The 13,029-nt window shown below is 41.4% G+C and overlaps 1 protein-coding gene across 1 annotated transcript in view; it reads left to right on the top strand.

Moving 5' to 3' along the window:
* The first annotated feature begins 930 nt into the window (after positions 1–930).
* Positions 931–13,029, top strand: part of LOC144530784 (inactive phospholipase C-like protein 2) — a 68,258-nt gene continuing 56,159 nt past the window's right edge. The window contains exon 1 of the mRNA XM_078270508.1: positions 931–1,529. Coding sequence (XP_078126634.1) covers positions 1,227–1,529 — 303 coding nt within the window. The 5' untranslated portion in view covers positions 931–1,226. The remainder of the gene's footprint in view (positions 1,530–13,029) is intronic.

The raw sequence follows: 13,029 nt of genomic DNA, 5'->3' as shown, positions 1-13,029 counted from the left end.
TTTAAGGTTGTATATTGAACAATTTAAACCTATAAAATTAAAGACGTTTGTTAACCAGAGAGTATCGCATTTTTCCTGAAGTGAATTGTCCTCCTGATGATGTCGGAGAGGGATGGTCCTAACATGATTTTATTTGTGAAAAGGAAAAATATAGGTCCAGATGAAATAAAAAAAATATCTAAGCTATACATTTGTGTGTTATTGAAATAATTTACGTATGTGTTGTTTATTGATTCAACAGTTGGCTCTGGACACTGGACACCCAAGTGGTTGTTTCCTTTTCCAAGAGGACACTGTAGCTGTTTAGTAAATCGGCGAGATGAGTACAGTTTAGAAAATGCTTCCACCAAAACAAATTGAGGAGAAAAATGAAACGTTGGGAATCTGGTATACATACAGATAGTTTTATAATATACTTTTTAAAAATCCAGTTTTCACTGATTTTTAAAGAGTGAAGCTCCCTATAGCCCCCTCTTATGGAGAGCCTGCTGAATGGTGTAGAGTAAGTTTGTGAGTGAGTGACAAGCTCCATGGGGTTCTTCACATCAAATGTTGATATTTTTTCTATATAAAAAAATAAAACTATAGCGCCTAGAGTGTGAGTGTGTAAGGAGTTTTCGAATGTTTGGCCTTGAACTCACACATTCAATATAGTCTGTGTGATACTGGGGAGATAGTGCGCGCGCACGTCTGGGTTTCATTGTACACGCACGTGCTTATGTGTGCACGCGTTTTGGGTCTTATTGCGATTGCGCTCTCGCAGTCTTGAATTTGTCCCGCGGATGCATGTGAAAGGGGAAGCTCTCCTGTTTGCAAGCACTGCGAAAGTGAGCAGGACGCGAGGCGATGCGCACAGCGGAGAGTCCAAAGAAGCGGACGAAGTGAGCGAAACAGATTTCTGAGGACAATGAGACGAAAGTGCAAGCTGTAAACATAAACGGAAGCAGCAAACCCTCAGCATATAAATCAGTATTCACATGGCTTTTGAGCACACGCCTCCAGAAAGCTAATCGGAGGAGGTCGCGTGCGGGGTACGCCGTCTGCTCATTATCTGACCTGGACGGCTCCGACCATCCGGCTTCAGGCGCTACGGTGCGTCCGATGATGTAGCCTACCAGCAGTAGTGATCCAGAGAAGAAGACGAGCCGTCCTGGACAGCAAGTCCATCATGCTTTGAGATGGGCTGTTTTTACACTGAGCAGGGAAGGGCATTGCTGTAACGGGTCATGGCAGGGGTACACGCTTCAGATGTTGTGTCGGGACATGTTCTGGATCCTATCATCGGCGCCACGCCAGCCCAGGGCGCGACCAATACAGCGGGAATCACCGGCGGTGCGGCCGCGCTGACTCTGACCAGTACCCGGGCGTACTTGGAGGTGTCGGCCGCTGCCCAGGGCTACGGGGCCGAAGGAGTTTACACCAATGGGCGGTACAGGGAGCACGGCAGTCCAAGGACCGGGAGTGGCAGCCGTGATAATTCCGCCGAGAGAAGTCAGGGAGCTGGAAACATACCTTGCGGCATCATGAAGGTTGGTTGATTAAAACACTTAATTCTTGTCAACGATTGTCAAGGTGACACAAGGGGAATTTGTTAAGTGGCTGTGGCACATTAGAGCTTAACAAAGCAATAAAAGGCTCAGGCATAAATAAGCCCAGTTAGCCTACCTAAACTGTGGTCCAGACACTTCCAGTGGTCCTTAAGAGTTCTGGGTACTTCAGAAAAAAATAATTTGTGCATCTCTCTGTAGAAGTTTATAACACAACGAGAGAATGCATTATGGGATTACCCCGAATTAGACGGTATGTCCCTGAAGCAGAAATGTGATACACTCATGGAGAATAAGAAATACTTAAATCTTCACTTAGGCTATACTGTTTTAAGTCATACTTAGTGGAGGTCCCTGCATGCTGTATGCCAAACTCACTGATGAAATAAACAGACACTTTACGATGAGGTCAGCTGTGATATTCATCTTGATAAAAACGTCATAAACTCCTCAAACATGCAGGTTGCATATTAAAGGTATCTGTGTTAAAATGTAGGGCTTTTACAAGAACACTAACGTTTTCAGTAGAGTTGCAGTACACCCAGGTTTCATTTTTGTAGGAGTAATAGCAGGGTTTGGCGAAAACAGATGGAGCACAGAATTTGGTGTGCTTTGGAACTTTTGCCTAATATAAACCTGATTTGTGGGCCATCTCTTTCCATATAGCTCTTTCAGTAATGGATAGTGTGATGTTAATGTTTTTAATGGTTTCCCAGCCCTAATTAGTGCTCCCATTACTGGAGGTTAATTAACTGATCTTCCACACACCGACATAGGCAAGATGGCAAGTTTCCTCAAATGATTTATATAATATTACCCCATGTTATGCTTTTTAGTGCACAGTAATGCATTGTTTTTACAACACAAAGCGCAAGCCGTCAGCACGTCAGACTTGGACATGGGGTCCTTGGTGGAGATACAAGTATTGCGTAGGTGGGTCACACTGGAGAGTTGCATTCTGTCATATCAGACCTTGTTTGCTTAGCAACTGACACCAGAACACTGGCTAATTCTTGTTTGTTCCATATTTCCATTGTTTTAATGTTACATGTAGTCAACACAATTTAATCTAAATAAAGGTACAATTCTTTGCTGTTTTCATCCTGATCATTCATTGGTATTTACAACGAAAACATTTGTTCTTCGTAAAAAAACATATCACATCTCGAAAGCCTTAAATCCCTAGTCTTCCTCCAGAAACAATCAGTCCACCTCTGTGAAGCTCATGAGCAAAACATGACAGGAAAGCTGGAGGGGATTGTGCTGTATGAATGTGATGGATAAAAAGCCTTCAAAGACTGATTCACTGAATATCTTGTTCGTATGATGTTAGATAGTAATCCTGCCGAGCTTGGCTAGCGTAGTGTGATAAAGTACAGTAAATTCTCTTGTATTGTCTCTATAAATAACCAGGGACAGCTCTAAAAATGAGTTCATCAGTGGCGGTGATGCACAAACCCATTAACTACACCTGAGGCTGTTGATGTGTAGTTTCCATAATAAAGCCATGATCTCACTGCGCAGGAAGGACACTATCTGTGTTTTAGAAATTCAAAATAATCTGCATACTGTAGGTATTTGAGTGTCATTGTCTGGCATGCCATTAAATGTTGGTGGACTCTTGTCACTTGACTTGAGTGTGAATCTCTACGGTTGCATTTAATGACACCAGTAGTGATTCATTATACTCTCAGAGAAGTCCACTGACATATCCAAGGCTCTTCTTCTTGATCAGCTGACTAAGCTGATACAGGGAAACTGTACACAGAACCTGAACCGTTTGATACTTTCTCATGTTTAGCAGGTGTGTCCAAGAAGGGTTTGATTTGCCTGAGCACCTCTAAAAAGATGTGTTGCATATTATAGTGAAGAAATGATACGCACTGTGTGAGCAGAGCATGGTGGGAAACTAGGTCAGCCATTCTGTAGACTTGGTTCATGTATAGCTTCAGCACTAATACCAAAAATCTAGTAGCCTATACCGATACAAACAAAAGTACACGAAACTCGATGCCAAAGTCGATACCACAGTGTAAAGGCTGTTTTATGCTTCTGTGTCGAATCGATGGCGTACCCCCGCAGACCCCTCTGCGTCGCTGCGAACCCCCCTCCGAGCCCTCCGCCGTAGCTCGACATGCACCTTCAAAAATTTGTAACTTTGCGCCGAGGCGACGCAAACCGCAAGGACTGTGATTGGTCAACTCGTCCTGTGTGTTGATAGTCGGTGTTTCAAGCAGCCTACTGTGGGGAGTAGCAACATGCTAGTTCACTGACATAAGCTTTGCAAATAAACTAGGGCTGCAACTAACGATTATTTTAATAATCGATTAATCTGTCGATTATTTTTTCGATTAATCGATGAATCGGATAACAAAACAAAAAAGCATTAATTTACATCAACTCAATACATACTTACATACATACTTGTTGTTTTAGTTAATAGTTGTGTAAAGGTAAGTAACCCAAAGAGCAGATACAGACAACACACACACACACACACACACACACACACACACACACACACACACACGTTCACTTGAAGCTTATTCATTAAATTATTACCATCATTGTAGTAAGTGCAAGTTAAGTTCATTTGTACACCACATTTAAACACAGCTTAAGATGACCAAGTGCTATAAAAGAACTTTAAAATGAGATTAAAAAGTACAACACACACAATATATTTGTCAACAATAACTGATATGTGACAAAGCACAGAATATATACATGACAATAGATTGAAAAATTAATGGGCCAAAAAAGGCGAGTGAATAAAAACGTGTGCTTTACTACTGTTATTAACGAGCTAACGCTAGCTTGTCATGCTTGTCAAGCTGGATAACGAGTAAACACCACACCAGCACCAGAAGAGAGACGTTACGTTCCTCACTTCAAAACGGAACAAAAGTAGGATTCTGTAGTGACTTTAACCTGCTGTTGAACTCCCTTCCTCCGCATCAAGGACTCCAACATATTTACGTTTTAGGAGGTGCTGAATCATTGCTTATCTTGCAATTAACACGTTTTCGATTTATGTAGTGTGAAATGCTCCCACACCTTGAATGACTTATGTCGAACTAATTTCTCTGCCTCCGCCATGTGTTTCAGAACAACGTTACGGGTCTCTCCGGTCTCTCTCCGTATTTCCTCTACCCCCGCTCTGCTCTTTTTTCTTTTCTTTCACTCCGCACGGCACTCAACTCAATTGCTTTTATCTCCGCGACTGAGTGGCGTGTCGCGCGACACAACGAATCGATAATGAAATTCGTTGCCAACTTTTTTTAATAATCAAATTTTATCATTCGTTGTTGCAGTCCTAAAATAAACTCAGACATATTTGGTTACTATGACGGGGTTATCCGTTTGTAAAGTGTCTATATGTCAGTAAGTTTTGAAATTAGCACTTCGCCAGCAAGCAGTACTTTGTGGGCAGTTGTGCTAAAGTTTGATTGCCACCATAACATAAACTGACTGGCAGACACCTCGCAAATAACCTCAGACTTATCACCCCCTAGCGTTATGGTGATGAAATGCACCGCGATGCAAAGCAACCCCGACGCAGAACTTTGAAAGGGTCACGACGCCGTAGGTACGGCGTAGCTATGGCATGGAGTTGACGCAGAACCAGAAAACAGCCTTAAAAAAAGACAAGAAAAATAATAATAATACTTAAACATTAATTCCTTTTATTTAAACTTTTGTGGGCTTGGGGGGGTTACTGTAGAAAAATGAGTACCGTCATGTTTTCAGAATGTTGGTAGTAGTACCAATGCTCGTGATATCCCCATTCAGCACAGCCACCCACATTTGAGCAGCACTTTGCTGTGTGTGTGTGTGTGTGTGTGTGTGTGTGTGTGTGTGTGTGGAGGTATGAAAGGTAAAGGGGCCACGGGTCCATGGGAATAGAGAAGCAAATGAGCAATTACCACACTGCATTACCTTATTAACTTGACCCCTTAACAAGCAAATCTTAGAAAAGGAGTTTGTGTGTCTGTCCCTTAAGTGGGCATGCAACTTTGTCCTCTTGCCGTTTCCTCAGCGGGGTGACAGCGTCATGGTGGAGAGGCTGCAAAGGGGGGGTTTGTGATGAAGCCTTGTTATGTAATGCTGGACTGTGGACAGCTGCAAGGCCAGCTCCAGCCTGGCTCCTGGGTGGAGGGAATTGACAGCCAGCACAACTAGGGAAGGATTTTACAAAGAATATAAGGACGACACTATTGCATCTTATTATTATTATTATTATTATTATTATTATTATTATTATGGCATCTCTCCCAAGCATTTACCATATCTTTCCCTTCTTCTTTATTCACTTGTACCCCCCTCTTCCCTGCTCTCTGTCGAGTCCTTAACCTTAACAGCAAATTAAAGGTCAAACATTTATTTTCAGAGATCTGCAAGAAAAAGAAAAAAAGAGAGTTCATGGTTGGGTTAAAAGTAACATAAAAAGAAGGAAATACATCAATGATGTAACACATTTAATGTCCATTGGAAATTAAGATCAATAAGGATCACACGGTTATCAGTCTGTCTTGTATAATTAAGGTCCTCTCTCCCATCCATGTCCGCACTCTGCCTCCATGAGTGGCAGGATATCAATTCATCTCTTTCATGACCTCATATAATAGATTTGAGCCAATATGACCCATCGTGCCCCTCATCAGTTAAAGAGTGTACTGGCATGTTCAATAAGGGACATGCATGATTGGTTTATGGATCGGTCAGTCCTGTCGACAGAGTGGAAGCTTCTCTGAATGAATGAAAATTGAGAACATCTGAGAGGAGGAGGTGATACTTTGATTTTTAATCAGTCTAAAAAAGAAGAGATTCAACTCATTTCTATTTAGGTCAACTACAGTTGGAATCTTGAGTTTCAGGGGATATTGAGAAAACCATGTTCATGGCTTTTAAAGAATAGAAAATCCTGCGTTAAAAACCTTGTGGTGTAATTTTGGTACCCTTGCATCTCCAAACATTCCTCTCGTGAACTGATAGAAACACAGAAACAGGGCACAAAAAGTGATGTTAAATAACCACAAGCACTGAAATGCTGCTCCCAATATCAAAGTCATCCTTCCCCACTCACTGACCATTTAAATATAAAAAGCAGTTCAGTAATGTGTTTGACCACCTCTTGCCCAGATAGCAGCTCCCACACGCATCGTGCCAGATACTCAACAGAGGACCTGTAGTGTCCCAGTCTTTAAAGATGGCCATGCAAGCATGAATGCTTCTCATAACTGCCCGAGGTTGATGGGTGGATGGTCTTTTTTTTTAATTCATTCTACAGGGGTTCAGCAAGATTGATATCAGGGATGGTCGCTAGGTCATTTTATCTGAATGTTCCTCAAATGTGGAGAATGTTTTCACTGTGACAGGTTACATTATCATATTGAAAATATCTGTCCCCTCAGGGGAACTTGTAGCCTATATGATGAGAAGATTTACCCTGGCATTAAGGCATTGCTTTTCAGGTACTTCAGGTATTAAGATACCCTGTGAAAAGAATTGGTCGCTGTGTTCTAAATGTGTAGTGTGACATTAACTGGGATGGAAATTAGTTAAGACACCCACAAATATGGTTTTTCGGTTATTTTGCACTTTCCAGAAAATTGTCAGTTATCGCTTCACATGCAAAACAAGTGTCTAAATGACATAGACTTATGCAAATAGAAAGGGAGGGCCCACTTTTTCTGCACAGCCTGTTGTTTGAGTTGGAATGTAGATTCAGCTTGGGCTTACCCAGACCTCTCAAAAACTTGTATTTGTAACCAAATAATGGTGTTATTTCCTAAATATCCCCAGAAGCCCTAAAACTCACTTGAGTTGTAAATTATTTTTTTTTTAATAAAGAGCATACATGCATTTGTTAATGATCGAATGATGTCTGCTTGGCAAGATCAGCTTGATAAATTGTTCAGTAGTTGTTCTCCTGCATATTGATGTTTTGTATGTTTAAGGCAGGTTTGATGGTATGGCCATTCATTTATTAATCTTATTCAACAATTACAAGTGCATGCCTTTGTTTTTATCTTTAGGCAGCAGCAACAAATTGATTAGCAATTCTAGAAAGTAGAATAAACTCTTAGTACATTTGAATTGTCTCATAATGTCAGTAGTGCCATCTGACAGTTACAAGCAACGCACAATAGTAATTGATTTTTGACCTTTTGTATTTAGCTACATATTATATTTTCAGAAAGCCTCCTGGAGAAAGAAACGCAAGTAATTAAATGTTTTTCGTTGTGACATTTCAAAAGTTAACTTAAAGCCTGTATAGAAATAGCTGTACGTGATCTGTCAGACAGGAGCACAGTGTCTTACATTTCTGACCCCTGTTGAATCCTGTGGTCAGGCTGCCTCCACTCCTGGCTTTTGTTAAGCTAGTGTGAGATTTGGCTAATCCTCTCGACGACTGAGGACCCCTCAGTGCAAGCCTGAACTTATAACACTGATCACATTTAGTGATCATCTGAGATGGTGATGATGATGATGAGAATTGGAACGAAGAGTGTATCCACGCCTCACTGCTCATATCACAGGCTTTACGTAGATTAAACGCTCCCTCCAAAAAATGTAATTCAAAGTAATGGAATATAGATCGAGAACCAGAAAGTTAGAATAAAATCTCTCTTTTAAGGATTTTAAAGTAATTCCCATGTCTCCTGCAGCAGCACCCGCAAACTAAACGCTTAGATATTTTTGGAGAACCGAGATCTGCACTGCGTTGAAAAGGAGGCAGCAAAAGATGTGAAGTGGTGACGTCTGGCTGCTGAATCATCGCTTGCTCTTTTGGCTGCTTCTCCCAAAGCAGCAATGTGCAAAATACAAACATCTCAAATAGGCCTCTTTGTATCTGAAGCCACAGTTTAGCATCAAACAGGGAACAAGGGCAGTCACCCACAGAGAAAAACTGAGCTCAAAAGCCCCAAATACATTACTAGAACAAGAGGGATTAACATCTCAGTTGAGTGAATTTAAAAAATGAGGAACTGTGATTTATATATGTTTTATGTTTGTGTTTGGCTTGTTACTTCAAGGTTATCTGATGGACCGAGTAAGTTTCTCTTGTCTCTCCAAAATGTCTTATCACCTGAAGCTGCAACGCTGTCATTAAAGTATCAGATCAGAGCAGATCTAAAGCAGGGAAATATCAAATAGATCAGTCATAGTCTGAGTAGTTATGGGAGACATGATAGAGCAGGTCTATATCTGAGTTTTTGAAGCATGATTTCCAGGGTGTGTCCAGGGTCCAGTCCAGGGTGTGTTTGGGGTGATTCCTTATATTGATGATTGATGCCAGACGTGTGCGACAGTGATGACACCATATGGGGGGCAGGGTGCTGAAGTTTTAATGTATTTTCTCTTTAATGTAAATCTCTGGGCAGGACATTGGTTTGATCAGGAGATGATACCAGAAGGGTATTGGCTCTCCCAGGATTGCTGTTGTCATTTCAAGGACATAAGTAAGGATGAGTAATATTCAGATTTGTCAGGCTGGATCTTTCCCAGGTTCATCTGAAGGAACAGTGGTCTGATGGATAAATAGGACAACATGTTTGTGAGAGGTGCTGCACCTGGCTTTGCTCTGACCTGTTGTTACTGCCTGTAGAACGGGGCATTTTTTGTGTGCAGTAAGACTGGAAGGGTATGTAACGGCACACTCAGAAGAGTGCTGTGTGACTAAGGATGATGAAACAGTTTGCAATCATCAAAACAGTTCACCAAAATAAAAAATGTGCGTGTTCATTTTTTAACATTGCCATTTTGAAAGCAGTTTGAAGTCCACAACTATCCATTGTGGGATCGTGAGCTCAACGTTCAAAGCTATTCATGAGAGTCAAGTTTAATTTTGTGCTATTCTCATTCTTTTATTTTTTTCTGTCACGACATGTAATGCCTGTGCATCAGGTTTCCCATCCTGTTATAGTGCACTTAAGTGTGAATCCAAGGTTTTTTCCAGGTAATCCCACTGATGTGAAGGAAACACAGGAGATTGAGTCGGCTCTGTTTCTTTGGCTGTCTTTCCTTACCCAATTTAATTAAAAACCGCAGAAAAGGATGGCAACAGCTAAGACCAGCACCAAGTCCTAATCAGGCTCGCTTTATTTACTCAGACAGTCAATCTGTTAGGTTAGGCCTGCTGGATTCACGTCCGCACCATTTCATTCTTCTGTTCTTCCTCTTCCTCCTGCCGCTGCCCAGGGTGGTATGCTGCAACCGTCTCTGTGCCTGAGATCAGAACTCACCGAGATCATTTTCAGTCACAGTCACTCTGATCCTAAATCTTAACGGTGAATGTTGCAACATTCTTGCACAGCTTTTCTCAATTAAACGAAAGACAATTCCCTTACAAAGAATTAACCGCGACAGAAGAAATTCAGATCTGCTTCCTGAGAGAAAACAGTAAGACCAGGGAATTGCAGGAGGAAGGAAATGACTCAACTTGACCATATGACCTTGTGGGTGGATCTGCATTAAGGCATGCCAGAGCGATGTTAAGACATCATAGATATTATTAGGTGTTACAGTATACTCTATCTGTCTGTACATAGTCTGAGTCATATACAAGCCAAGCTGCCTTGCAGCTTTTTTGACACACGCATGTGTATGTGTAGACACACCGGCATCATCAGTGTGTTTCAAACCTAATCATGAACAGCAAAAGTTCTCTTGCAGGAAAATAACTCAAAAATATTGATTGCTAGCCCCAGTTATCTCTACTTTAACTGAAAGTACATACTGCTGCATTTTTCACCACAGGTCTAATACAGTGGTCATGCAAGAGTGTACGCATGTGTTTGGAGGTTTGAACTTATACTTTATAGATTTGAGCGGAGACTTCTCTTGTGGAGCTGCTGAAGAAAAAAACCCTCTGGCTTTCTTATGCTGTCTAGTTTCTATATTTTTTTTTCTCCCTTGTCAGCGTGGGTGCCAGGGTAGTTCCTGGGTTCTGTCTGCTCCGCTTTTCATTTTTTATTTTTTTTTATTGCGTTCTTCAACTCTTTTTGTTATGTCTAACCTGTACCATGTCAAGACCCAGCCAACCACGGACCTCCGCTTATTTATAGACTTTACAATCGCGGGCTTTATCTTATATTCACAGATTCTGAAAGCTGAACAACACAAAGTGCTTTTTGTTTTCTTTTGAGGTCTACAAAGGAGAGCAGCCTGCTGTGTTGTCAAGGCATAGTGGAAAGACATGATGAGATTATCTTATGATCAGTTCACAGTGTTCAGTCATGTAAGGTAACAGTGCTGGGTGTCAAACCTCAATACTATTTTGGTACTGACTGAAATGTATCAGTTGCACATCAAAAACTGTAAAATAATGAAAGATGGTCTTGAATATCTCGTTCGATTTGTAGTCTTGCTTTCTTATTATTTCAAATGTAATATTTTCTTCTTCAGACTTTATTCATTGTTTGCTTCCGAAATCCAGGTATTTTATCAGCAGTTATATTAAAAAAATAAAAAAAAACAAGTAAGAAAACAAGCCTCTTTGCTTCATGAGAACTATACCCTTTAAAGTCAATATGGTTGTAGAAAAACTGTCAGTGATATAGAACTCCTTTCCTGCAGATGCAGAGCTTTTACATACATTATAACTCCAAAACATTAGCATGTTAGCATTGTCATTGTGTGTTGCCTACTTTATCTTCTGGGCCAAAGCAGTGCTGTGGAAAAGTACTTGCATGGAACTCAATGCATTGCAAAAACCTGATGCAAGGTGCACAATGCATTATACTGGAAAAAAAGTCATAGAAATCTTTCGCCTGCTAAAAACAGTATGAAAGGGAGCCTGGGTAGCTCACCTGGTGGAGTCGAACCTGCAGCGAAGTCGAACATGCAGCGGCTGCGTCGAGGAGTAAACCTCTATACATGGGCGCAGCTGCTGCAGGTCGACTTCGCCCTGTGGGCCTTTGCTGCGTGCCATTCCGCCTCTCACTCCCCTTTCACATCTTCAGCTGTCCTATACAAATAAAAGCCTAAAATGCCCCCCAAAAACACGATGAAAGAAACCTCTAAGCTGGGGAACATTCTATAACATGGTCTAGCTTTTGGCCTTTATAGTGATGTTTATGAACAACATGGGCCAGTGTGTATAGACAGGCTTGTTATATTCTGATGTCTTTTTTTACCACTGTGGTTGATGATAGCCACTAGTACATAGACCTTGCCAGGGATTCACAGATGGTGTCATTTTTCTCTTTGCCCTGTCACAGATGGCACAAGATGAGGACATTTTGGGCTTTAAGCACAGGAGCTGAGTGTGTATGTGATTGGAAGGCGGATGTGATGTACAATTTAATTGTTTTGTTTGATTCAATGATTGACCCTTTTTGGCATTTTGTGTTGTTGGAAGTCAACCTTACCATGTGGTCAGAATTTGCCTAGAAAATAAAAGTAAAAGAGGGAAAGATCAAGGTTAAGCTCTTCTATTCATGCATATGGTGTTTTGTTTAATGTTTCTAGAATGTACCGGTAGCTGTGGTGGCTGTCCCCACACATTAAAATAAATTGCATGTGCCTTTATTGATTTGACAAGCTGAACATGAGATAGAACTAAATTTCCCTTAAATATCTCACATTAGACTTTCGTCTAACACAGGAGACGTTACTTTTCATATTCTGTTCATCCCAAATCTTGTACAGATGTTACTGAGGCCATCTGTCTCTTCGTTTCCTTATTCATGCTGCCTGTGACTGAGTATAAGTTGTCCCCGGGTATCATTCTGCAGGTTACAGTGCAAGAACGGGCATGTCACTCAAACATTCCACTGATGCTCGAAACACATACACACACACACACACACACACACACACACACACACACACACACACACACACACACACACACACACAGGCACACACACACAGGCACACACACACAGCGAGCATTTCCTTTGCAGCGTCAGTTTGTTTCTCTGCGGCTTAAACAGAATACATTATTTACCTATCTTCAGGGCTTCACTAAATCACTTCTTTTCACATTCTACAAGTGTGTTTTCAGCTCAGCGAGGGAAAGCTCCACAGTATGTCTGTGTGTGTGGGTTCTACTGTTCTGTACAGTACATGGTTTATGTATATTTGCAATACCGTACTGTGTGTGGCAGTTACTGACAGAGGACGCTTTCAGTCATCCTTGAAAATATATAAAATATGAGTTTGGGGATCGAAGGCTTAGATGCAGGGCTCATGCAATCCCAGCTTTCTATCTGTTCTGTGCCCTCTGGTCCACAAGGCTTCAGCCGCTGAATATTCTGCGTATCAGTTTGTATATTTATGTTTTCTCTAAAAGTATACAGTTTGTGTGTGAAGGGGGAGAGGCCTGGGCTTTGCTGTGACTTAAGAATGAGGGATTTGATGGGTGTTCTTTGCATTGCACGTAGGGGCCTTGAGAGAGATGAATCTGGACGTTGCAGTGTGAAATGTGATACTGTGCAGTGAGTTCTCCCCTGGAGCTGGGAAAATAAGAGAG

Source organism: Sander vitreus, chromosome 15, assembly GCF_031162955.1.
Source record: "Sander vitreus isolate 19-12246 chromosome 15, sanVit1, whole genome shotgun sequence".
NCBI lineage: Eukaryota > Metazoa > Chordata > Actinopteri > Perciformes > Percidae > Sander > Sander vitreus.
The sequence above is the reverse complement of the archived record's forward strand: the minus strand, read 5'-3'. Positions and strand labels throughout refer to the sequence as shown.